We start from the raw sequence: 25,557 nt of genomic DNA on the forward strand, positions 1-25,557 counted from the left end.
AACACAGGAGGGTTGGCTTTTTCAGAGAAAACAGTTGACGCTCAGACAGTTTGGTAAATTTTAAGGTTGTCTCAGAAAGGAAAGAGCTCTTTGAGCATTCTCATGCTCCCAGTGGCTCAGACTGCAGAGAACACTAGGAGGGCTATAGTCATCCTCAAAAGAACGTATTCAAAATAAACCCTCCATTACTTTTGTATCTATGCTGAGCTATTTGTTGCCCCTAAAATTGCAAGTTGTAAATTTTAACATAAAAGATCTTATTTTGTCAAGGATCTACTTTCGGATATTTGTTTCAGACCTTTGATTTTTGTTCTTAGAGCTAAGCCAGTAACCAAGAATTTAACTGTTTAAACCTCTTCACTCCCCACCCCTGTACCCACATACAGTAATTGGTAAGGAGAGGTTATACCAGGCTTTGGGCCATCCCAGTGTCTAGAAGTTGCTAGTATCCATTTGATCAGCAGGAAAAAGAGAAGGAGGACTTTGAAGAAAGAGAAGGCAAACATAATGAAAACTTGTTATACTGTTCATAATTTACATTAAATTACATTAACATGGGTATATGATATGTATGTACATGTTAATTAGTTCTTACCTAAGCCCCATTGTGATCAATTATTATGATTAGATAGAGCCCTCTAAAGGTGTTTAGATAGTAGTTAATCGAAAGCCCAAATTCCAGAGAAAACTATTATAAAAGTAGCGGGCTGGCAACTATCTTTATCTCACATGCACACCAGAAGGCTTGTGAATTAACATAACAGATATTAAAAACCATTTTTCAAGGGCAAAATGACCATTTTTCATGCATTTCCAAGACATATAGATTGTCTAAAAGTGTTGCACAAGCATTGCTGTTCTTGGAAAAATAGGCATAAGAATCTAGCCAGTCCCAAAGCCAGTACCCTCAAGAATAGCTGCCAAGCTAGATTCCAAAGTGTGCCTGTGCTCCACGATGGCTTGCTTAGAGGTTTTTCTGTCCCCTTCAGTGACTCCAAAGTCACTACCTAGAATATTTTTACATTTGATTCAAGTAAACTTTTCAAGTAAGGTACTGTTGTAGCCCATAAGACAGAGAATGAAGATATAATTGAGTTTACAAAGCAGGTTTTATTATTGTTTCTGTTGTTTTCTTTTATGATTTGCACAATTAGGAATGAGAAATACTCTTTCCTTATAACCTGTTAGTAAGCATGTAAAGGAGGGAACTTAGAGTCCTTACCTACTGTATTACTTTGCTAGAGTAGATGGCCAACTTTCTGTGTCTTCATGTGATTTGTCTTCCGTGTTTCTGGGTCCTAATCCCTTCTTCTCATAAAGACATCAGTCATATTGGTTTAAGACCCTTCATTGGCTGGATGGGGTGGCTCACGCCTGTAATCCCAGCACTTTGGGAGGCCGAGGAGGGCAGATCATGAGGTCAGGAGATCGAGACCATCCTGGCTAACACAGTGAAACCCCGTCTCTACTAAAAATACAAAAAAAATTAGCTGGGCGTGGTGGTGGGTGCCTGTAGTCCCAGCTACTCGGGAGGCTGAGGCAGGAGAATATTGTGAACCCAGGAGACGGAGTTTGCAGTGAGCCAAGATCGCGCCACTGCACTCCAGCCTGGGTGACAGAGCGAGACTCTGTCTCAAAAAAAAAAAAAAAAAAACCTTCATAATGACCACATTTAGCTTTAATTATCTCCTTAAAGACTCTATTTCCAAATACAGTCACATTATGAGATGCTGGGGGTTAAGACTTCACCATATGAATTTGGGGGTGCATAATTCTGCCCACCACATCTACCAGTGTTCATTATTTGCCAAGGGAATAAAAGCCAATAATGTGAATGACTGAGTGGGCTTAGATCTTTTTGCAATAGAAATTTTAAAGCAGGATACTTGCATTATTATTTTGTTCCATGTTTGCCTTCATTCTCTGTATTTTTGTAGCTGTTATAATCTTAAATGTTTTTCTTTGTTGGAAATAATTATATATATCTGGGTGTGACATTTCAATTACTGTATCAAGGACTTCTCCAAAGCCAGAGAGCATGTAAGGTGCAGCCTTTATATCTCCCTCCCTGCACCAACTACCAAGCTATACCCTGTGCGTGTTTGGTATTGGAAGAGCAAATTTGTGAATCATAAAATGGAAAAGCAAAGAATGACAACGGTGGTGGCATTTAACTTTTTGTGTGTGATTTTCAGCAGACCTAGGATTTAAGGAAAATCATCTGTTAGGAATAAACAAAACATCTTAACAATGAATGATTGCTTACTTTCAGCTAGCCTTGCTTCCCTTATATCCTTTTGAGTTCATATGCTTATGAGTAGGAGTTTGAGTAGAAGAGGTTTCCATCAGAAACCAATGAAGAGGGTGTCAGGCACATTTCTGGCTTTTAGTTTTCATATTTTCTCAAACCCCAATATGTCTCAGTAATTGTATTTGAACCATAACAAAGAAAAGTACTAGGCAACTCCATCTCAGAAGTAACTCGTGGGTGTTTGAAGTAGATATGTGTATTGCGTGGAGATTTTGGATTACAAAGACAGTCTGTGTTGATTGGGAACATTTAATATGTTCAAGGTTCAATTCCCTTTTGGCTTTTTTTTTTTTTTTTTGATGTATTGATGTATTGATAAAGGAAAATTTTTATGATGTATTGATAAAGGAAAATTTGAATCATGGTTCTCTGAGTTTTCAGTGCAATTATATACAGGAAAATGTAATCTTATAATTCAAGTAATATGCCTCACCTTCACAGGAATTATGCACCATACTATCTTTCAGAATGTTCATTTGGTAGCCAAGTGGCTAGGAACCTTGGAGAAGCTCCTTGAAAGATTCAGCCAAGGAAGCCACAGAGATTACAGGGTTTTCATGAGTGCTGAGTCTGCACCTACACCAGATGAGCATATCATCCCTCAAGGACTCCTGGAAAATTCCATTAAGATCACTAATGAACCCCCAACAGGGATGCTGGCCAATTTGCATGCCGCCCTCTACAACTTTGATCAGGTAAGAAAGCGAAGCAGGCTAGGCAGACAATGAAGTCAGAGTCATCTCACAAGACTGTGGGGCCCAGAATCAACCCAGGCATGTCATTGAGAGGGATGAAGCAAGTTCTTAATGTTCGCATGTGGAGGGGTAGGGGTGGGCGTGTTTTAATCTCTTGAAAGAATTGCCCCTGTCATTTCCTATTCTAATGACCAGTAAATATATTTAAGTCTCACCCTAACATTAAGAAAACTTCAGCTACTGTGTAGGGAAAGCTAACTAGGTAACTTCTTGAGGAGGTTGCTTTTTTTTTTTTTTTTTTTTTTGAGACGGAATCTCACTTTGTCGCCCAGGCTGGAGTGCAGTGGCATGATCTTGCCTCACTGCAACTTCCACCTCCCGGGTTCAAGCAATTCTCCTGCCTTAGCCTCCTGAGTAGCCGTGATTACAGCTGCATACCACCACGCCCGGCTAATTTTTGTATTTTTAGTAGAGATGGGGTTTCACCATGTTGACCAGACTGGTCTTGAACTCCTGACCTCAGGTGATCCACCTGCCTCGGCCTCCCAAAGTGCTGGGATTACAGACATGAGCCACCGCGCCTGGCCAGAACTTGCTTCTTGAAAACAAATGTGGCAGACTAGTATCTCTGACCGCAGAAAGAGAAGAAGCCATTGTTATTCTTGTTGATGATGGCGACAGTAATGACATGGTAAAAGTTTCACTGTAGTGTTTTAGCCCTGGTTTGATATGAGTAGATTTAAAGTCCTCTTTTTGGGTTATATCTATGACACCTTATTTATATTTTCATGTTTTTCCAAGATAAGACAAATGAATACTTACATGGTTTTTTGTTTGTTTTTGGTTTTTTTGAGACAGAGTTTTGCTCTTGTCGCCCAGGTTGGAGTGCAATGACATGATCTTGGCTCACTGCAACCTCAGCCTCCCAGGTTGAAGCGATTCTCCTGCCTCAGCCTCCCAGGTAGCTGGGATTACAGGCGCCCACCACCATGCCCAGCTAACTTCTGTATTTTTAGTAGAGACAGGGTTTCATCATGTTAGCCAGGCTGGTCTCGAACTCCTGACCTCGGGTGATCTGCTCACCTTGGCCTCCCAATTCCACCTTGGCTGGAATTATAGGTGTGAGCCACTGCACCTGGCCGAATACATATATAAATTGATACATATATACATGTGTATATATACATATATATACACATATATATGATGTATATATGATACCTTTATTACCATTACTCTTTTTACCCAAACTATCCTATCAACATCATTGTCAAGTCTTTCAGTTTCCTTTCTTGCTATTGCTCTGAAATCTTCCTTCCTTCCTCTAATTTTTTGGAAATCCTTGGTAAATCGCATTCTTGTTAGGACAGTAGAATGAACCCTAAAGAGGAAATACATATGATTTGGTGATAAATATTCAGCCCCCTCTTAGAAATATCATTCCCTATGAAGCATGTTAGCATCCTTAGCTTCTTTTCTAGTAGCTTTTGGGTCAATACATAAACCAACATTATGAAGGAATTATGATAATTGACTACCTAAGAATACAGTGTTGAAGAATGCAGTTAATTACTTCATTAAATAATTAAGTAATTTGTATCCTATATATACACAGAAGATTGTGCAAATAGTAGGACTCAAAAAGTCTTTTTGAAACTATTAAATATCTGCAATATGCCTTATTTAATCCACTATGACAGACATATATGTTTTTTAATCATCCCTTAATTTATAATTTCTGGCTATTTATGACATTTTCAAGCTATTTCCCAAAGTACATACAAAGAGGAATTTGATTTATTTAAATAAGACTTATCTGCCCCCTAAAATAAGTATCTTTATTCATGAAAGTGAACATTTCATGAACAAATATGCTTCAGTCCAATTATCCTTCAGCTTTTTTGTTCGTTTGTTTGTTTTGTTTTTTTGGTAAAGATCACTTCGAGAATCTCATAAAACTATGGACACTCTCCCCAGGGAAATACACATTCGAAAATATACTGCACATTGGGCCAGACACAGTGCCTCATGCCTACAATCCCAGCACTTTAGGAGGCTGAGAGGAGGTTCACTTGAGCCCAGGAGTTCGAGGCTGCAGTGAGCTATGATCACACCACTGTGCTTCAGCCTGGGCAACAGAGCGAGACACTGTCTCAAAAAGTAATAATAAGTGTTAAAAATATTTTGCATATAATGGTAAAGATTCACAGATTCCCCCAAAGCCTATGCATGAATTACCTAGTTAAGAACACCTGTTCTGGTCTTTTCATGAACCTGTCAGTTCTTTTGACTGCTATCTGGAAAGCCACTTTTATTAATTGAAGGTTACTTTTATTGGAAAGACTTTTAGGAACTTCAAGGAAGAATATTTCTTTTTTTTTTGAGACGGAGTCTCACTCTATCGCCCAGGCTGAAGTGCATTGGTACGATCTCGGCTCACTGCAAGCTCCGCCTCCCAGGTTCACGCCATTCTCCTGCCTCAGCCTCCCGAGTAGCTGGGACTACAGGTGCCTGCCACCATGCCCGGCTAATTTTTTGTATTTTTTAGTAGAGATGGGGTTTCACCGTGTTAGCCAGGATGGTCTTGATCTCCTGACCTTGTGATCCGCCCGCCTCGGCCTCCAAAGTGCTAGGATTACAGGCGTGAGCCACCGCACCTGGCCCAAGGAAGAATATTGCTTATTTAATGGAGAGGATCCTCTGAAATATTAAGACTGAACTTGATGTTAAGTAGCAAAAGCAAAGATAACCAAAGTGATTCACTAAATAATATTCTCATCAAACCTATCTTAGAGCCAACCAACAAAATAAAAAATCGCAGAAAATCTAAAATGTTAGAGTCTTTTATGAATGCTGACCTGTCATTATGTTAGAAAACAAAATGCAGTTTTTAATCAGATTATATAATTCAAGGGATTTAGCCTGTGCTCCCTGGCTCTCTGTGAATAAGTTCCCATTGCCCTTTTATCAGTTAGAATGTTGGGTTGGCTACTTTTGAAAGAAGTTCTTATAAAATAACATTGGCTTATACAAGGTCAAAAGGTAGTCCTGCCGCATGAGAGTTTTACAGATAGTCCATTCAGAACTCATGTGTTACCACAAATTGTCATCAATCTGGCTCTTTATAGTTCACCATTTCTAGAATGGGCTTGTCATGGTCCCAGGTGGCTGCAGGAGTTGCAGCCCCCATATCCACATTCCTGACAGGAGGATGAAAGAAGAAACAAAGAAGATGACAAAAGGAAAAGGACGGTGTTTGCTTTGTTGTGCAAGTGCTTCCTACAAATTAACAAACAGAAATTCTCCTTTCATCTCATTGGTCAAACTTAGTCACATTGCATTACCTAGCTGCAAGAGAGGCTGGGAAAAGTGAATTTATCTTAAGCAACCATAAGCCCAGCTAAAAATTAGCAAGAAGACATTTTAAGGAAGGCAATCAGCAGTCTCCATCACAGATGTCCTTTCCCATATCTCCTTGTATTATTTGGGGTGTTCTGTGTTGCTGCTGTGGTCCAATCTCGTTAAAGCCTGCGTATGGATAGAGTGATGAATGCTATCTCTCTTGTTACCCATATGGGTTAGGTAAATGAGGACCAGTTGTTCCTGTTGCCTGGGTGTCCCTCACAGTGGAGTAAAATACCCAAGAGGTTTAGACAAGTCAACTGTACTGCTAGGGTATTTTTCAAATCTAATTAAACCTTTTTTTCTTTTTTTTGCTCTGTCACCCAGGCTGAGGTGCAGCAGCACACTTATAGCTCACTGTAGCCTTGAACTCCTGGGCTCAAGTAATCCTCCTGCCTCAGCCTCCTGAGTAGCTGGGACTACAGGTGTATGCCACTATGCCTGGCTAATTTTTAAATCCATATTTTTAATCTTTCCCCTCAATTTAGAATTTACCTCCAAACTTTGGCATGTGTATTCAAAATGAACAGTTTGTTTAATACTAGTGCTTTATTATCCTGAGCATTCCAGAATATTTATGTAAATTTAATCAAGTGGCTGGGACATAAAGAACCATTTCTTGTAGGATGCCATCTACCTACACCTTTCAGCTAAAGAGCCTCTTGAGGCTGGGCACGGTGGCTCACGCCTGTAATCCCAGCACTCTGGGAGGCCGAGGCGGGTGGATCACGAGGTCAGGAGATTGAGACCATCCTGGCTAAAAAGGTGAAACCCCATTCTACTAAAAATACAAAAAATTAGCCAGGCGTGGTGGTGGGCGCCTGTAGTCCCAGCTACTCGGGAGGCTGAGGCAGGAGAATGGCATGAACCCGGGAGGCAGAGGTTGCAATGAGCAGAGATCGCGCCACTGCACTCCAGCCTGGGCAACACAGCGAGACTCCATCTCAAAAAAAAAAAAAAAAAAAAAAAAAGAGCCTGTTGAGGCAGATGTCATAAAGGAGTACTCTTTGGGCTCCCTTCACACCCAGATAACTATATTTTTTTAGAGTAAGAAGATAGATTTCTGTTTCTGTAAAATTTGCAGGCAGAAACAAGTAATTGATCATTGTGCATATAAAATTGGTAATTGTGTACAAATAGCACTACTATGGGTATGCAGTTGCCTGTTCTTTGTTCACAATGGAGTCTGTATTTTTTAAATATTTGCTTATCACTTGGTTTGCAAAAATACAACTGGCCTGAACTGTGGAATGGTAGGTAGACTCATACCTTTTCTTCAGAAAGCCTGATTCATATTTTTTTCCTGCATCATTTATGTTATCAGAACACAAAGAAATGGATTGACTTGTTTCTTTTAGCACTGAGGATAAAGCCAAGTCATTTATATAAAGTACAGATTGAAGTAATGTACTTAGTTATTGTAGTACCTTGGGTTTTATGTGGACTGTCTGTAATTCAGAAAGGTATTAAGTGATTTGTTAGATCATAATTCCAAATTGAAATTTTGATACATATATTGGATCTCCTAGAAATTTCTCACATTTAAAAGTAAATTTTTTTTATACCCTTCAAGATTAATTCCAGTTATACGGTTTCTCTTTTCTGCCTTCACAAGCTTGCCCTTTATTTGTGGAAAAGTTATTTTTTAATGATTGTATATTTCCAAGCCCCATAAATGACCTAAAAATGGCCTAGTGATTTAGAGTGACCTAGTGATTTAACTGGATCTGTGCTACATGCTTCCTGGCCAATTCTAGAACCGTATTTGGTGGGAGCCCTGGATTCTGCTAAAAGCACTGTCTAAAGAAACTAAAAAGCTCTCTGGTCCTGGCCCACAGAGAACAAATCTGTTCTTGGTTTAGTATCACAAGTCCTCTGGAAGACTAGGTCTGAACTACTCACACTGGTTCTACATATACTTCATATATGGCCCAAGTTGTCAGATCCATTTCAGATGTGAACTGGCTGTAGTTTGCCCATTTTAAAGGACAAGGCAGGGAAGGGCAGAGTTTGGCCTCTTCCTCCCCTGTTGCTCAATGCCAGCTGAAGGAGTAGTCCTCAACTTCCTTTCCTTGCCTCACAGAGCTGCCAAATCTGAACGTGGGTGAAATATGACTTTTAAGCCATAGATTGGACAGCTATTTTTCTTTTAATTTTATGGCTGTTGGGCCATAACCGTATCCAGGTAGCATGCCAGGATTCCATTTTCCATCTGCATTCTTAAAAAAAATCTCACAGGTCTAGGCTGGGCACAGTGACTTGCGCCTGTAATCCCAGCACTTTGAGAGGCCGAGGTGGGTGGATCATGAGGTCAGGAGTTCGAGACCACCCTGGCCAATCTGATGAACCCCCATCTCTATTTAAAAATATATACAAAAATTAGCCGGGCATGGTGGTGCATGCCTGTAGTCCCAGCTACTCGGGATGCTGAGGCAGAAGAATCGCTTGAACCCTGGAGGCGGAGGTTGCAGTGAGCAGAGATAGCCCCTCTGGTGACAGAGCAAGACTCCATCTCAAAAAAACAAAAAACAAATAAACAAAAAAAAAAAACCTCACAAGTCTAGACACATGTTTCCCAATTTTCCATATATCACCCAGTCATCCCAACAATGAATTTTACTTTTAGTTCATTGGAAGGAAATAATGTGTCGTGGTGATTTTATTAGTTAAGGTACAGGCTAAGCTGCTGTAAGAAAGAGAATCAAAACTATAGGGATTCAAACAAGATAGGAGTTTTTTTCTCTCACATATTAGGCAGCTTTGTTCCATGAGATCATTCATACGCCCAAGCTGATGGGTGCCTCTGCCATACCTAATTCAAGGTTTCCAGACTTGTCCAATCATCATCATTTCTAGCCATAGAAAAGGAAAGAGTTCGCTGGGCCCCGCGGTTCGTGCCTATAATCCCGGCACCTTGGGAGGCCGAGCAGGGTGGATCACCTGAGGACAGGAGTTCAAGACCAGCCTGGCTAATGTGGCAAAAACCCATCTCTATTAAAAATACAAAAATTAACTGGGTGTGGTGGCATGCACCTGTAATCGCAGCTACTCAGGAGGCTGAGGCAGGAGAATTACTTGAACCCAGGAGGCAGAGGTTGCAATGAGTTGAGTTGGTGCCACTGCACTCCAGCCTGGGTGACAGAGCAAGACTCCGTCTCAAAAAAAAAAAAAAAAGGAAAAAAAGGGAAGAGTGACAACTAAGACAAGCAATTTCATTTTCAGCAAATGACCTGGAAGTTATACACAACACTTTAGCTGAAATTCTGTTGGCAAAAACTTGGTTGGATGACACAAATGGCTTCAAGGGAGGCTGGGAAACAGTCAAGGGTGTCCATGTGCCCAGAGAACCAGGGAAGAATGGATAGTTGTGGTTAACTAGCATTCTCCCAACCGTAATAGCATTCTACTACAGTGATGAAATGAAGATGATGGCTTTATGTCATCCAGATTCTGCGAAGAAAATTTTGCAGAGGAAAATGATGTCAAGCAGTATGACATGGTTAAAATGAAGTGTCTCATTTTCTAGTGAACTTAGAAGCATTCAGAAGCATGACTGAAGCAAAATAAAAGTATTCCTCTTAAGCCAACAGACTGGCAAATGCCAAATAATCTCCTGTTATGCTTCTCATTGGATAAGTAGCCATGCTGAAAACTGCATGTTGCCTCTGTAGTATCTCACTCTCAAAGTTCTTTACAAGATTATTGAAAACGCAGACCCTTGCTCTTGGAAACCATACTGATGGATAATCAAGCATTTCTTCTCTTTTTTCCCAGGATACACTTGAAATATGCTCCAAGGAGCAGGAGTTTAAAAGCATCCTTTTTTCTCTCTGCTACTTCCACGCCTGTGTTGCTGGGAGACTGAGGTTTGGCCCCCAGGGCTGGAGCCGAAGCTATCCTTTTAATCCTGGAGACCTCACCATTTGTGCCAATGTCCTCTACAACTACTTAGAGGCAAACCCTAAAGTAAGTGCTGGTGGTCAAATAACCTCTTCCAAGGAGTTTACAAAACTGACAGTCTTTGGGCACTATCAAAATTGACCATAATTTCTCTTTTGAAGCTATTATTGAAATAGCTGACACTATGTATGTATCTTCTGCCAAGTGTGAAAATAAACCAGATCAAAGGTTTTTCAGCAGTGGATGTTCGCACTTCGTGAGATAGGTCAAACCAGTTCTACATCAGCAGCTTAGTGTAAAAAAAAACAAAAAATGTCCTTCATTATGTTAACACAAACAGTGGTTTACATGTGCATATATGCCAGATTCATTAGGCAGGTAATGAAGCATTTGCACAAATGTAATTACATACAGCAATTCTGACAGTTCATAACACTGCATTAATAATCACTACAATTAGTTCTGATGATGGAAGCAATTTACAGCACGTCACATATATAAATAATGGTGCATTTCCTGCATATGTCATTATTATGTATTAAGGATGCCACCTTGTTGTGACTTTCTCAGTAATGTTCCCCTTGATTTGAAGTTAAAGGTAGATGAATGATTTTATTTCGTAGCTAAAATGTGTTTTACAGATGGGAATGGGAATGCCTCATCAAGAACATTTGTGTAAATTCTCATAAACCCAAAGATTAGATTTCAAAAAGCAACAACCATTCATTCCTAAGGATTTTCTAGCTTAATCCTCACAAGGGAAACTTTTTTCATTAAGTTAAATCCGTTAAAACTAGGATACATGTGACAAAACCAGTCAAGTGTTGTACTCTAGGCCACATTGTCTACAAAGGGTTTTTAAAATCACCCATCCCTGTTTCTAAATGGAAACTATTGTTTTATGTTCCTTCAGTAATGATTGTTACAACTTTTTTGGTCCGCTTTCTCAGACTTCAGTGGTGATTTGATTGCTATTAGAATAGATACCCTTGGTACCTAACATAGGCATATTTTCCCAAGGAACAAATTTTAAATAAGTTGTATCCAAAATAAATAGTTTTAATATGATATTTGATGTTCATTGTTCCATATCTCTCATTTTTTAATTTATAGAATTAAAAAGTAATTCTGAATACTTTGAGCATATTTTGACCATTCTATTAAATAGTAATATTTTTGTGTTGATTCCCAGCACATTTTGTCTAAACTATTGCACATAAAATTATAACAGTTCTAGGTAGAAAAAGGAATGGACCATTTAAGACTTTTATTCATGTCCTTCATAACTGTCCTGTGAGGCTGCAACCGGGAATAGAATCATATTTCAGCTGAATCCTATACACCATTGAGGTGGAAATGAAGGGGAGGAAGAGGGAAGTGGACACACGTGTTTCTCTCCAGCTCTTACATCCTGAGTCTTGGAAACACCAGTTGACCAACTGAGTCACACTGTGTCCTGCTTTTTTTCATCCTGGGGCTCCAGGATCAGCACAGCCTTAAGTTTTTAACACATTCTCATGTTTCTCAGTCATTTTCTGCACATCACAAAGCGACTTATCAGGATTTGGGAATTAAATTCCTATGAGCACATGTTTGGTTGTACAAAATGCCCTTTTCAAGAAAGCATATGTAAAAAACAAAGACCAGGATTGAGGGAAAGAGAATCAATTATTGAAAAGAACAGATCTGAGGTCAGGCGTGATGGCGCATGCCTATAATCCCAGCACTTTGGGAGGCCAAGGCGGGCAGATCACTTGAGTCTAGAAGTTCGACACCAGCCTGGGTAACATGGGGAAACCCAGTCTCCATAAAAAATACAAAAGATTAGCTGGGCATGGTGGTGCACGCCTGTAGTTCCAGCTATTTAGGAGGCTGAGGTGAGAGGATCGCTTGAACCCTGGAGGTGGAGGTTGCAGTAAGCTGAGATCATACCACTGCACTCCAGCCTGAGCAACAGAGTAAAACTCTGTCTCAAAAACAAAAGAGGAAAGAACAAATCCTTAGCTAAATAATTATTGAAAAGAACAGATAATTATTTAAATAATTATTGAAAAGAACAGATCCCTAGTTAAATAAAAATTAAAAAGAGATACATATTGAATACTGAAATGTGTAGCAAGCATCAATTAAATGTAAGCAGAAAAAGAACTAAAAGTCAGAAGCCTTTGTTTTCCATCCATTTCAGCTATTTGGAAGGTAGTCCATGCAGTGGTTGAGAGAGCATGTTGCGGTCTAGGCACCCCTCTCTTATTTTTCATTCACTTCAACCCAGCTTAAAAGACATATTTGAGGTTCATTTATTCAAATTCAAATAAACTTGTAGAACAGTACATTGGCATAGTTGAAGCAATTTTACTTGTTCTGTTCTGTCACATCACGCAACAAGCGAAGGCTATAATTATGTTTTTACTTAAACTGTTGGGAGGCAGTATACTGCCCCCGAAGGTGTAAAGGTTCCTGTCTAGAAAGGCTTCATCACACACTGGCATGTTTTGCAAACCCAGAAGAAGCTAAAGTATAGCAAAGAGAGGCTTCAAACCCTGCTCAGCCAAATAAAGAGTAGATATAGTGATTTCTTGAATAAAACATGGTATAGTCATTAGTTACAACCCTTAGAACAGTCATTAGGCCAGTCATGCCGTAAGACAAGCCCTCAGCTCCATCTGTGGCAAGGGGATTTGTTTGCCTGGACTTTTGGAAAATACTAGGATTCTACATACACCCCAAATTCAAATTGTGTGGATGTTGCTTTCTTTTCCTGAATCAGATAATATACAAGCTGATATAAAGCAGATAATAAAAACATGTCATACTTCAAAGGCCTTGTGAACCAACATCCTTTCACAATTGTTAGATGAGAATTTGAATGTATAAACTTTCCCTGCAAACATGTTCTAGGGATGACTCAGTTTCTTTTAAAATCTGCCTAAGGCTGGGCGTGGCAGCTCAAGCCTATAAATCCCAGTACTTTGAGAGGCCAAGGAGGAAGGATGGCTTGAGGCCAGGAATTCGAGACCACCCTGGACACCATAGTGAGACCCCCATCTCTACAAAATTTTTAAAAAATTAGCCAGATGGAGTGTCCTGTGCCTGTAGTCCTAGTTACTTGGGAGGCTGAGGCGAGAGGATTGCTGGAGCCCCAGAGTTCAAGGTTGCAGTGAGCTGTGATTGTGCCACTGCACTCCAGCTTAGGCAACAAAGCCAGGCCTCATCTCTTAAAGAAAAAAAATCTTCATAAACAGCTCAATGTTAGTGAATTTTCACTGACTATATTAGAAGACACTGAAAATAATTCTCCCAAGAAATTCTCTGCAGAAACGTAGACAATTTCTGAACCACCTTTAAATCCTCCTATTGACGGAGGCTTGGAGGGCATTGTGTTAGAGGGGCGCGTGCCACTGGCTGGCTACTCTGAGGCAGACTGTGCACCCAGCAGTGAATATTTGTGTGGTTTTCTCCACAGGTCCCATGGGAAGATCTCCGTTATCTCTTTGGTGAGATCATGTATGGAGGCCACATCACAGATGACTGGGATCGCAAACTGTGTCGGGTGTATTTAGAAGAATTCATGAATCCATCTCTGGTAAGACATTTGTAAATTAATTTGTAAATAAATTTCACTGAGCAAAAAATTCTGGTAAGAATTTTATAAACTAATTATACTATGGGCAATTCTTAATGTTATTGAGGATGCTTGGCCTTTTGGGAAATTTCTTAGAAAAGCAGAATCTCGGGTTCCATCCCAGACCTACAGAATCAGAATCTGCATTTTCACAAGTCTTCCAGGTGATCTCTGTGTGTGCAAGAGAGTGCACCAGCGTGAGGCAGCCTCACATGCACTGACTCATCGGCTCTTTATAAAAACCCTATGAGGTATGCAGAGCTGACGCTGTTATTCCCTTTTCTAGACCAAGATGCTGAAACATGGGGATTTGCCCCAGGCCACTAGGTTGGCACGGGCAAGAGTTTTGTGCGTCTTTTGATACAAGTCTTTTGATTTCTATTCCAGAGTTCATTTCACTAAAGTTTCTTTTCTGCCTGTCATGGAAGTCCTAGAGAATAGTCTACAGTTGGACCAGTATCAGTTACTCAATTATAATATGTGCTCAAGAAAAATGTGGTGAATAAGTATGTGAGGTGATAGATTTGTTAATTAGCTTGATTTAACCATTCCACGATGTACACATGTATCAAAACATCACACTGTGCCCCATAAATATATATAATTATTATTTGTCAATTTAAAATAAAATTAAATCTAACAAGATAGTAAAAAAAGATTATATATATCAACCAAGGGCAAGGTAAGAACCTTATTTGGATCTTGTTCCAAATGAACTGTAAAAAAAAAAAAAAAACATTTATGACACAATGGGAAATTAACATATCATGGTAATATAGAATCCCCGTTAATATTTTATGTGTGATAATAAAGTAATATAGTTATGTTTTTTAAAAAGAGAAAAGATGCTCCAGGGTGAACCTGGAGGACATTATGTTAAATGAAATAAGTCAGACACAGAAGGACAAATACATGTTCTCACACACATAAAGACTCTTAAAAAGCTGATCTCCTATAAATGGTGAATAGAACAGTGGTTACCAGAGACTGGGGAAGGGGAGAATGGGGAATGAATGGTCAACGGATACAAAGTTACCATCCTTAGAAAGGAAGAATAAGTTCTGGTGTCCTATTGCACAGTAGGGTAACTGTAGTCAACAATACAATATTGTATATCTAAAAATAGCTAGAAGAGAAGATTTTGTATGTTCCCACCCCAAAGAAATGAGAAATATTTAAGATGATGGGCCTGCTAATTACCTGATTTGATCATTACACAACATATACATGTATCAAAACATCGCATTGTACCCCATCAATATGTACAATTATTATGTGTCAGTTAAAAAGACAAGTATGGTGATTTGAGAACCTCATTCTTCCTTCTCTCGTGAGGAAGAGGTAGATCACCCCTGTAGGTGGAGTTTTAAAAGACCAAGCATCCTTTTCCCATTTCTCATCTTAGTAACCCTGTGTCTGTGTAGAAATGGTTCCAGCCCGGGGCTGTGTTTTCTGGAAAAAGTACTCCATTTTTGTTTCTCATACTACAGAGGGTGAGCATGGTGGCTGTAGTTTTCGCATGCTCTCTCTCCCTCATGGCATCCAGGTTCATGGCCATTCCTGGTTATTTCTTGGAAACGTAAAGCACCTGTACACCATATCATGTCTATTTCCAGTTGGGCGAGACACCAACGCTGTTTAAAGCAATGCTTTGAATAGTTTGAGTGATGTCCTATTTATAGTTTCTCTGAAAATTTCACCTCAGAGAAGCATTATATAGATTTGATCACCTTCCTAGAGTTCATTTTGAGAAGTAATATAATCATATCAGTCTAATATTTAGTCTATATTAGATTAAATCACTAAAATCATATTAGTCTAATATTTAGTCTATTTTAGACTAAAATACACCAGGAAAACATAGTGTATTTTAGTCTAATATAGAAAACTGGGGACATTCTTTTGTTACTACTTTTAATAATGTGGAACAGTTTGGAGACAGTGCAAAAAATGCACAATGTTATGTAATTGTTTCTTTTGATTGTGAGTCTCATGGTCTTTCCTTAGTTCTAATGAGCAAGATTTCACATGTCAGAGAGAGACTTCCAATTTAGCACAATTGGAAGTCACTCCTCAGGAGAGGTCTGGGAGCAAGTTACCATGGAGATGGGAAAGCTAAACAGTGCCAGGCATGCGACCTTTACAGAGGCTGACTTCTCCGAATGATGGTGGAGGGCAAGGGGCCCGCGAGGAGCTGCCGCAGACAGTCCCTCCCCTAGCTCTGGCCTGTGGCTGAGGGGAGAATTACTGTTGCCAAATGCAGCAGTCCATTAACCTTCACAAGCCTGAACTCCCATTCAGATAATTGTAAAATAAATATAGGTGATGAAACCTGAAGGGGCATCAGTGATGTGTGTAAGCCCTTTAGAAATTTAGGTACCTGACCTTCCATACAGATCTGGCGAGGTTTTCAGGATCGAAATGCTTCATTTTGCAAGCTGGCATCCTCACTGGAGAGGTACCTCCTCAACTCACCAAAGGAAATTAAAGCACTTACCTGACTTGCTGTCAGAGGCTGCAAATCCCAGTTATTTTGTTCTCCTGCAAGTTTCTCCTGTTCATGCTGCTTATATGATTAGCAACGTGATCTAACACTTCATCTGCAGGACATCTTTTTGCCACTTCCCACAAGTGGTTAACATATTTGGAAATTAGTGTCTTTGGTTGCATTGGAACATGATCAAAAAGCAACCCATTCATGGTGTGGGGTTTAAAGTTCTGCTGCTCTTATCAAAAGAATCAGAATGCTTTCAGTGATATCTTGCTGTTAGGAGGATCAGTGAGTTTCTTGTTGAATAAATGAGTTTGCTCTCAGAGAGAGTTCTCCAGTGGGCTTTAGAGGGTCTCTGGCCAAAGTCAAGAAAGAAAACATCTTCTCACATAAAGCATGTATTTGGCAGCGTTAATTAAGAAATACGGTAAATCACTTTCAGAGAATAAGGTACCAGGTCACCTTAAAGTTATCATATAATACAAACTATTTTAGTAATATAGAATAACAAGAATCTGGGCTTTGAAGTAAAAACCAAAGACAAAAAACACCTGGGTTCACATTGAAGTACCTCTATGTATTTGCCGTATGATGTAATTGACCCTCTCTTAGCCTCAGTTTCATCATCTACAAAACCAGAATGATCAACTTACAGGTTCGCTGTCAGGTTTAAACTTTGGTACAATGCTAGAACAATATGCTTAATGAATGGGAAATCTTTTTATTATAAAGTATACATTTTCATTATATATATTTAATATTTGGCTATACATTAATCTGTGATAACAGTGGGAATCCTTTAGTAAATACCTGCTCTGTGCCAAGCGTCATTACCACACACTTTATATGTATGTTTTCTTCTCACTATAACCTGGAAGAGTAAGTATTATTCCATGTAATCAAAAAAGAACCTCAGGCTTAGAGAGGTCAAGCAGCTGAACCAGGATTTAAACTCGTCATCAGACTCCAAAGGCTGGTCTTTCTCTGCACCATACTGCCCTGGCTGGAGTGCTGAGCTGTTTGCAGCACAGGTCACCAAAACAATGACTCGTATTTGTATGTAGATGGTGTACAGGCCAACACTGAGAACAACACGGGCAATACGGGAGACCAGAGTTCTGGTTCTGCTACTGACTTGCTGTCTGGCTTTGTGCATGGCTTCCCTGTGCCTCAGTTCATTCATTTGTAAAATTAAGGTATTGCCTAGAAAATCACCAATGTACCTTTTCATTCTCAAGACACCATGATAATTCAACCTTGAGTAATGTCTAAAAATCCCTAACAGCACTTTGGGGCCATGGCATTTTTGACCCAAAAGGCCAAGGGCAAATGCATTTGTTTAAATTCACAGTGAACTGGAGCTTCTTGTCATTACCAACACTACTTGGAGAGGCAGTGGAGTGGGGGTCGGATTTTGTTAAGTACCAGAAAGGAAAATATAAAAAAGACAATAATCTCATGGAGTCCAACATAGTGGGCTGGATGCTGGTTCTCCAGTTTCTAATAACTGTGCCTGCCCCTGATTTCAACAAAGATGATTTCAATTATTTTTTCTTTCTTTTTGAGACAGAGCCTTGCTCTGTCGCCCAGGCTGGAGTGCAGTGGTGTGATCTCGGCTCACTGCAACCTCCACCTTCCAGATTCAAGTCATTCTCCTGTCTCAGCCTCCCGAGTAGCTGGGATTACAGGCATGTGCCACCACGCCGGGCTAATTTTTGTATTTTTAGTAGAGATGGGGTTTCACCATGTTAGTCAGGCTGGTCTTGAACTCCTGACCTCATGATCTGCCCGCCTCGGCCTCCCAAAGTGCTGGGATTACAGGCATGAGCCACCATGCCTGGCCGAAAATATCATCCAAATTTTTGATTATATTTTCATGATGTGGAGGTTCTTTCTGCCTGAGCATGATTCTATCGATTCTTTTTGTTTTTAAAAAAGGTTTTACTAAGATATAATTTGCACACCGTAACATTTACCAATTTAAATTATACAACTCAAAGGTCTTTAGTATATTCTGCAACCATTACAAGTTTTAGAACAGGTTTATTACCCACCGCCCCCCCACCCAAAAAAAAAAAAAACCCCTGTAACCATTAGCAGTCAGGCACCATTTGTTTCCCACCCCATATTCCCCTATACCCCAGCCCATGGCAGCTACTAATCTATTTTCTGTCTCTCTAGATTTGCATGTTCTGGGCATTTTAAAAAATGGACTCATACAATATGTAGCCTTCTTTCACTTGGCATAATGTTTTCAAGCTTCAGCCATGCTGTAGCATGTATCAGTACTCAATTCCTTGTAAGTCTGAATAATGTTCCATTGTATGGACATAGCACATTTTGTTTATCTCATCTGTCAGTGGACATTTGGGTTGTTTCTCCTTCTTGGCTATTATGAATAATGCTGCTATGAACTTTTATGTACAAATTTTGTGTGGACATATGTTTTCAATTCTTTCGGATATGTACCTTAGAGTGGAATTGCTGGGCCAAGTGATAACTCTATGTTTATCATTTGCAAGTACCACCAAACTGTTTTTTAAATAGTGGCTGCACCATTTTATCTTCCCTTCAGCAATGTATGACAGTTCTGTTTTCTCCACATCCTCACCAAGACTGCTACTGTCCACATTTTTTTATTTTAGCCATTCTGGTGGAGGTGCAGTGGTGTCACATTACAGTTTTGACTTGCATGTCCCTGAAGACTAACAATGTTGATACTCATGTTCTCATTGGCCATTTGTGTATCTTCTTTGGAGAAATGTCTATTTAGAATTTTTTTTTCTTTGAGGCATTATAACAGCTTTCTCAAACAAACCTCCTCCAAAGGCAAGAAAGTTGGCCACTGTGTAGAGAGCTCTACAATGATGGCCCCATTAGCAAAAAGCAGCTTTTCATAAAAAGTCTTGAGTGGGAAAGGAGAAAGTCTAGATTCAGCATCAGGATTCACAGGGCTCCTTGAGTATATTAAAGTTTTGATGGTTTTCTTAAAGTAAAAGGGAACACAAGTCTCTGTATGGAGGACATTTCTCAGGTTTTGTTTGTTTTTTCCTTCTAGAAAAAGCAAGATATACTAAAATCAAGTCTGCTGCTAGGGTACGAGGAAGACCAAAACTTACATAAGAGCCTGCTGTGTGCTGAGCTGTTTGCATATCTTACTAAATTCTTATGGCCACAACCATTAGGTTGCTGTTATGAGCAATATTTTACTGATGAAGAGATTGAAATGCAGATAAATTGTTATTTCTTAAGGCCACCAACCCATTAAGTGATGGAAGCTGAATCAGGCTGTCTAGCTGTATACCTCAGGCCCTTTTGAGTTGGCTGTTTTCTTTTGCTTTGCTCATTGCCTACCATATGGAAAGCACTTGTCACATGTCTGTAAAGACTGATTTTCTTTCCAAAGAACATGGGCCATTTGCAATCCCATCAGCAGTACATGAGCACGCATTCAAACAAATGTCCCCATGGCAGCTTAACCTTTCCAAGTGGTTTTGGTTTTGGTCAGTTTCTTTGCTTGAAGTTCTGTTTTTAACTTTTTGATTTTATTAAGGACAGATTAACTGTGGCTTCTGAAATTTCTTTCAATTTCCTAGTAAGCACAAACAGAGAAGACCAAGTACTTGTTTTACGGAATAATGTTCAGTTGGGATATGTGGATTCTAGGTTTTGGTTTTCTTATTTTTCTTATATTTTGCCCATATTTTTATTCTGGCTACTTTATCCATCATAGACTAATAATAATGAGTTTAACTCTCCTGTACCATTTTATTTTGGTTGCCCTGAGCCAGGTGACATTTAAATTTTGATTATTCTTATATATAAACATGAAATGATACAAATGTGAATAAATAAAGCCAAGCCAATGGATACTGGTGGTGGAATAGTCCAACTTCTTCCTTCCCAAATTCATCGGGTCAAGATTTCCATTTCTGGCAATATGAAGGATTAGATAACTTGAAAATCCTCCTGGTACAAAATAAAAATAAAAATGCTGAGTCGAATGTTTTAAATGCGCTTGGAAGTCGCAGAAAGCAGTCGAGCATCCTTATTAAGGACATAGGCTTTCTAAGTAACCTGGATTGCAGGTTTAAGAAGGAAAGAGAAAACCACTGTTACACACATGATTGTGTGGAAATTCACACTTACTTTGTCCTCTTTAGACTCTGAGTTCCTTAATAACGAGGTCATATGGAGCTTATACTTCTAAGGTTTGTTGTAGTGTACTGGGTGGTGGGTACATATTACTGAATGAATTAAAGAATATTCACTTGGTCTCCAAGTGATAGTGAGGGGACCACAGTGTAGCATACACAGTTACAGACAAATCCCATTTCAGAAACTGACTTAGAAAATCTAGGTAGAAAATAGCCACATTCGATGACAGTTTGAAAATAACATTCCTCTGTACATTTAAGTGCACATACAGACAGGATTTACGGTGCAAGAGACTGGGAGAATTAAAACAGAGGGGTTAATGGTCCCTGGAAACTAAAGAGCAATCAGGGAAAAATAAATCTGAGATTATACTGTTAATTAGAAAATTGTAAGCACTTGATTGACTCTGTGTTTATGGCTGGTCAGAGACTCAGGCTCATAAATTCTTTTGTTACATTTTGAAGTTCTACATTCTAATGTTTAGAGGGTTTGTTATTGCTATTCACATTGCCTTTGTTCAAAACTTCCCCCTAAATTGAATGTCTACCCTCTTGCCCCAGCCTTATTGAAGTAGATGGGCACGATAAAAGCCCGCTTTCTCCAGCCTTTCACTCAGTAGGTAACTGTGTATTGAGCTCTCAGGGTCTGTGGATCCTAAACAACACAGACTCTGCTGTGAGTAGCTCAAAGTCCTGAGAAGGTAGGATCAGTCTGACTCTTAGTATATATGGCCTATACATGGTACTTATATACACACACATTTTTCATTAAATGCACATATCATTATTTATAATTATAAAATTCAGGTATATAAATTCACATCATATATAAAATGATGTGATGCAGTACTGTGGAAAGTATGGTGCCCTGGGGAAGTACAGGCTACAGAGTCCTACTAAAATGAGTTCAGAATTATGATTAAAATCAAATGTCTACCTCAGCAAATTCACATCAGAGTCTTGATTTCCTCTCTGGGAAATGGGGATGGTTGGGAGAATCAATGAATGGGAGTGTGTTATAGGGTAGCCCAGGCTCTGTGATGGCTCATTCCTTTTGTGTGCATGTATCACACTGCCCCATGCACACTGCAAACTGAGTCTTCTTAGGGATAGGATTAATGTGTGTTCCTTGGGATCCTCCCCAGAGATCAGTCTGGTGTTGCATATAGAGCAGAATTGTTGATTATAAAACAGTTTAGGGAGCCTGCTACCCAGACAGCATTGTGCTGGAGCCTTCTTGTCAGGGTCTTCTCGAAGTGTTGAGGAAGTGAAAATGGATGCCTACCTACATTTGGAATAACTGACTTTTCCTTTGTGGTTGAAGATTGAAGATGAACTGATGCTGGCACCAGGATTTGCTGCCCCACCCTACCTAGATTATGCAGGCTACCACCAGTACATAGAGGAGATGCTTCCTCCAGAAAGCCCGGCACTGTACGGCCTCCACCCAAATGCTGAAATAGAATTCCTGACAGTGACATCCAACACTCTCTTCAGAACTTTGCTGGAGATGCAGCCCAGGAATGCACTCAGTGGTGATGAACTGGGGCAGTCTACAGAAGAAAAGGTAGAGGGTCTTTCCTTCCTTTTCTTTTTCATTGAAGTATAATTTACTTGTACTGAAGTCTACTAATCTTAATTGTGCAAATCAATAAGTTTTTACCTAGGTTTTACTCATACAACCACCGCCTAGATCAAAATAACATTTCCAACACTCCAGAAGGATACTCAGGCCCCTTATCAGTCAACATACCCCTCACCTCCCCCAGAGATAATCAGTATCTTTACGTCTATCATCACAGATTAGCTTTACCTGATTCCAAATATATGGAATCATACAGTGCGCCTTCATCCATGTCTAACTCCTTTCATTCTGCATTAGATTTGTGAGATTCATCCATGTTGTTCATGTACCAATGGTTCATTTTTGTTTTGAATTCTATATGAATATAAAATTCTTCATTCTACTGTGAATGGATGTTTGGGTTGTTTCTTGTTTTTCACTTTTATAGAAACATCACAACCATGAACATTCTTCTACAGTCAATATGCAAAGGTAACTCCCAAAGGCATCCATTCATACTACCCATTTCTCTATACCCAGAAGTGGGATTGCCAGATAACAGGGTATAATGTGTAGCTTTAATAGTATTCCCAATCAGTTTTCTCCAGTGGCTGTACCAGTTACTTTCCCACCAGCAGTGCGTGTGAGTTCCACTTGCTCTATCTTTTGGTGATTTTGTAAGGGTAATGATATCTCACAGTGGTTTTAATTTTGCAATCCTCAATTGAGGAGTAATATTGAGCATCTTTTCACATGCTTATGGCCGTTTGGATATACTGTCTACCTCCGCTGTAAATGAGTTTAAGATTTCAGGACCTGATAAATTACCGGTCAGAGTGATGCCAGCTGGCAGGCATGATGTCAGAACCAGAGGCAGTAGTCTGAGAAACCAAGGAAAGAAGGAAAGCTGCCTGAGGCTAAGGACAGGCAAAGTTCTTCCATCTTTTCTCCTTTCTAGATATTGACTGGTTTTTCCAGCTCGGTGGAGCTGTGCAGATAGAATTAGTATGCATGTCTGAGTACCATGTGCATACTCATACCTTTAATATATGTCTTTCATTCTTTCAGAGCAACAATTACAGAAGATAGAAGTTTCTTTGTTAAAAATGTTGATGTAAATTGCTCTAGGAATTTTAGGATGCCGTGGTTGGGAGGGCAGCATCATAGTTCACCAGAATTTGCTTACGCTTAAAAGGCTTATTTGGGTTATGTGACTTTTATTCTATTTTATTTTTTATTTTTTGAGACAGTCTCATTCTGTTGCCCAGGCTGGAATGCAGTGGCACCATCTTGGCTCATTGCAACCTCTAACTCTCGGATTCAAGCGATTTTCGTGCCTCAGCCACCCAAATAGCTGGGATTACAGACATGCTCCACCATGCCTGGCTAATTTTTATATTTTTAGTAGAGACAGTTTCACCACGTTGGCCAGGCTGGTCTCGAACTCCTGACCTCAAGTGATCTGCCCATCTTGGCCTCCCAAAGTGCTGGGATTACAGGCGTGAGCCACTGTGCCCAGCCCCTGGTTTGTGTGGGTTTTAAAAGGATCTTTTTAATTTAGCAGATTATAAAATATGGTACCCTAATAATAGGCTTCTACTTCCTCTGATCATATCTTTACATATAAATAACATGTAGTTGATGACAGCTCTATACTCCCTAAATGTTAAGTGAATAAACTGCAAACAACTGTAGCTCCTTCTTGACCAGATTTGGGGCTCCATGGAAGCGGAAGTGCTGGCATTGGTGCAGAGGCACCAATGAGGCAGCTGAGGGAGTTGGCACTGCCACGCTGCCCACCTCCTGGGAGCCGTAGGCATCCTTCACATGCATTCGCAGGCACCTTCAGAAGTCGTATGATATATTCTGGAACTTCACAAAGTAGAAGATATACACAGTCACCGTGACGAAAACTGAAATAGAAAGGAGCTAAATCTTTGTGTTACTGATTTAAGGTTAAGAATGTCTTGGATGACATTTTGGAGAAACTTCCAGAAGAGTTCAACATGGCAGAGATAATGCAAAAAAATTCAAATAGAAGCCCATATGTTCTTGTTTGCTTCCAAGAATGTGAGAGGATGAATATTCTCATTCGGGAAATACGTATATCACTTGAACAACTGGACCGTAGTTTGAAGGTAAGCTTAAAGTGAGGCTATAGTAGACTTCAGCACATTGGAAGATATTCACTGTGTGGCTTTTTTTCTCCATGCAAGGGGGAATTGGCATTATCTCCTGCTGTGGAAGCCCAGCAGTTTGCATTGAGTTATGACACGGTACCAGACACTTGGAGCAAACTGGCTTATCCTTCTACTTATGGCCTAGCCCAGTGGTAAGCTACCCCATCCTCACTGCCACTGGCCCTGAGCAGCCTCGGTGCTGGGTTAGTGTTCTGAATAATGCTTCCTAAGAGCTATGCAGACGGAGCTTTGTGACTGTTCTCAACCTGTAACCGTAAAAAATTCTTCCACCAATTTCATTTGAGTTTACTTGGTATATTGCATCAAAGGCAAAAATAGTTAAAAGACAGGGTCAGAGCAAGATTCAAATTCTGCCGCTCACTCATTGATAGATGATCTTAGACAAAATAACCTGTCTTTTTAAATCTGAAAAATGTAGATGGCAATAGAATCCCCAGAGTTGTTGTTAAGAGTTAAATGGCCATGGAAAGCAACTTGAATTTGCCTTTGTGTCATCTTATAACTTTACTTTGCAAGCCTGAGATTCCTATGCCTTCTCATAGACAACTTTTGAAAGTTTGTAATATGGTATGCAGTATGCAGTAAACTAGACTGGGGGTAGAACTGCAGAGATGTGTCACAAAGCTAGGGCAGAAATTCACAGATTACTGAATGTAATCTGTGCTGATGTTACACCTAATTGCTCCTTGGTCTTGGCAAGCAATTCAGGAAGTTTCACAAAGCTGTTGATTCCTGGCTTTTTGGTGCTGAGTTTCTTTCCCCCTGTTTCCTGAATCATTATTCCATGAACCTCAACTATCCCTGTACCATTCCTATTATTTTAGTGGAGAGTCTTTACATTGTAGCATGCACACTTTTGACTTTTCTTTTTTTTTTTTTTGAGACAGAGTCTCTCTCTCTCGCCCAGGCTGGAGTGCAGTGGTGCGATCTCGGCTCACTGCAAGCTCCGCCTCCCAGGTTCACGCCATTCTCCTGCCTCAGCCTCCCGAGTAGCTGGGACTACAGGCGCCTGCCACCACATCGGCTAATTTTTTGTATATTTAGTAGAGACGGGGTTTCACCGTGTTAGCCAGGATGGTCTCAATCTCCTGACCTCATGATCTGCCTGCCTCAGCCTCCCAAAGTGCTGGGATTACAGGCGTGAGCCACCGTGCCTGGCCCACACTTTTGATTTTTCTAACACAATGTTAGAGCCTTCAGCTTCCCTCTGAACA

General features: G+C 39.9%; 1 protein-coding gene across 1 annotated transcript in view; it reads left to right on the forward strand.

The window, feature by feature from the left end:
• The window catches only part of DNAH11 (dynein axonemal heavy chain 11), a 363,428-nt gene that overhangs the window by 332,625 nt on the left and 5,246 nt on the right, over window positions 1-25,557 (forward strand). The window contains exons 74-79 of the mRNA XM_063815260.1: window positions 2,779-3,006; window positions 10,183-10,374; window positions 13,772-13,891; window positions 21,903-22,145; window positions 24,098-24,280; window positions 24,359-24,474. Of these exons, the coding sequence (XP_063671330.1) occupies window positions 2,779-3,006; window positions 10,183-10,374; window positions 13,772-13,891; window positions 21,903-22,145; window positions 24,098-24,280; window positions 24,359-24,474 (1,082 nt within the window). The remainder of the gene's footprint in view (window positions 1-2,778; window positions 3,007-10,182; window positions 10,375-13,771; window positions 13,892-21,902; window positions 22,146-24,097; window positions 24,281-24,358; window positions 24,475-25,557) is intronic.

Source organism: Pan troglodytes, chromosome 6, assembly GCF_028858775.2.
Source record: "Pan troglodytes isolate AG18354 chromosome 6, NHGRI_mPanTro3-v2.0_pri, whole genome shotgun sequence".
NCBI classification, from domain to species: Eukaryota; Metazoa; Chordata; class Mammalia; order Primates; family Hominidae; genus Pan; species Pan troglodytes.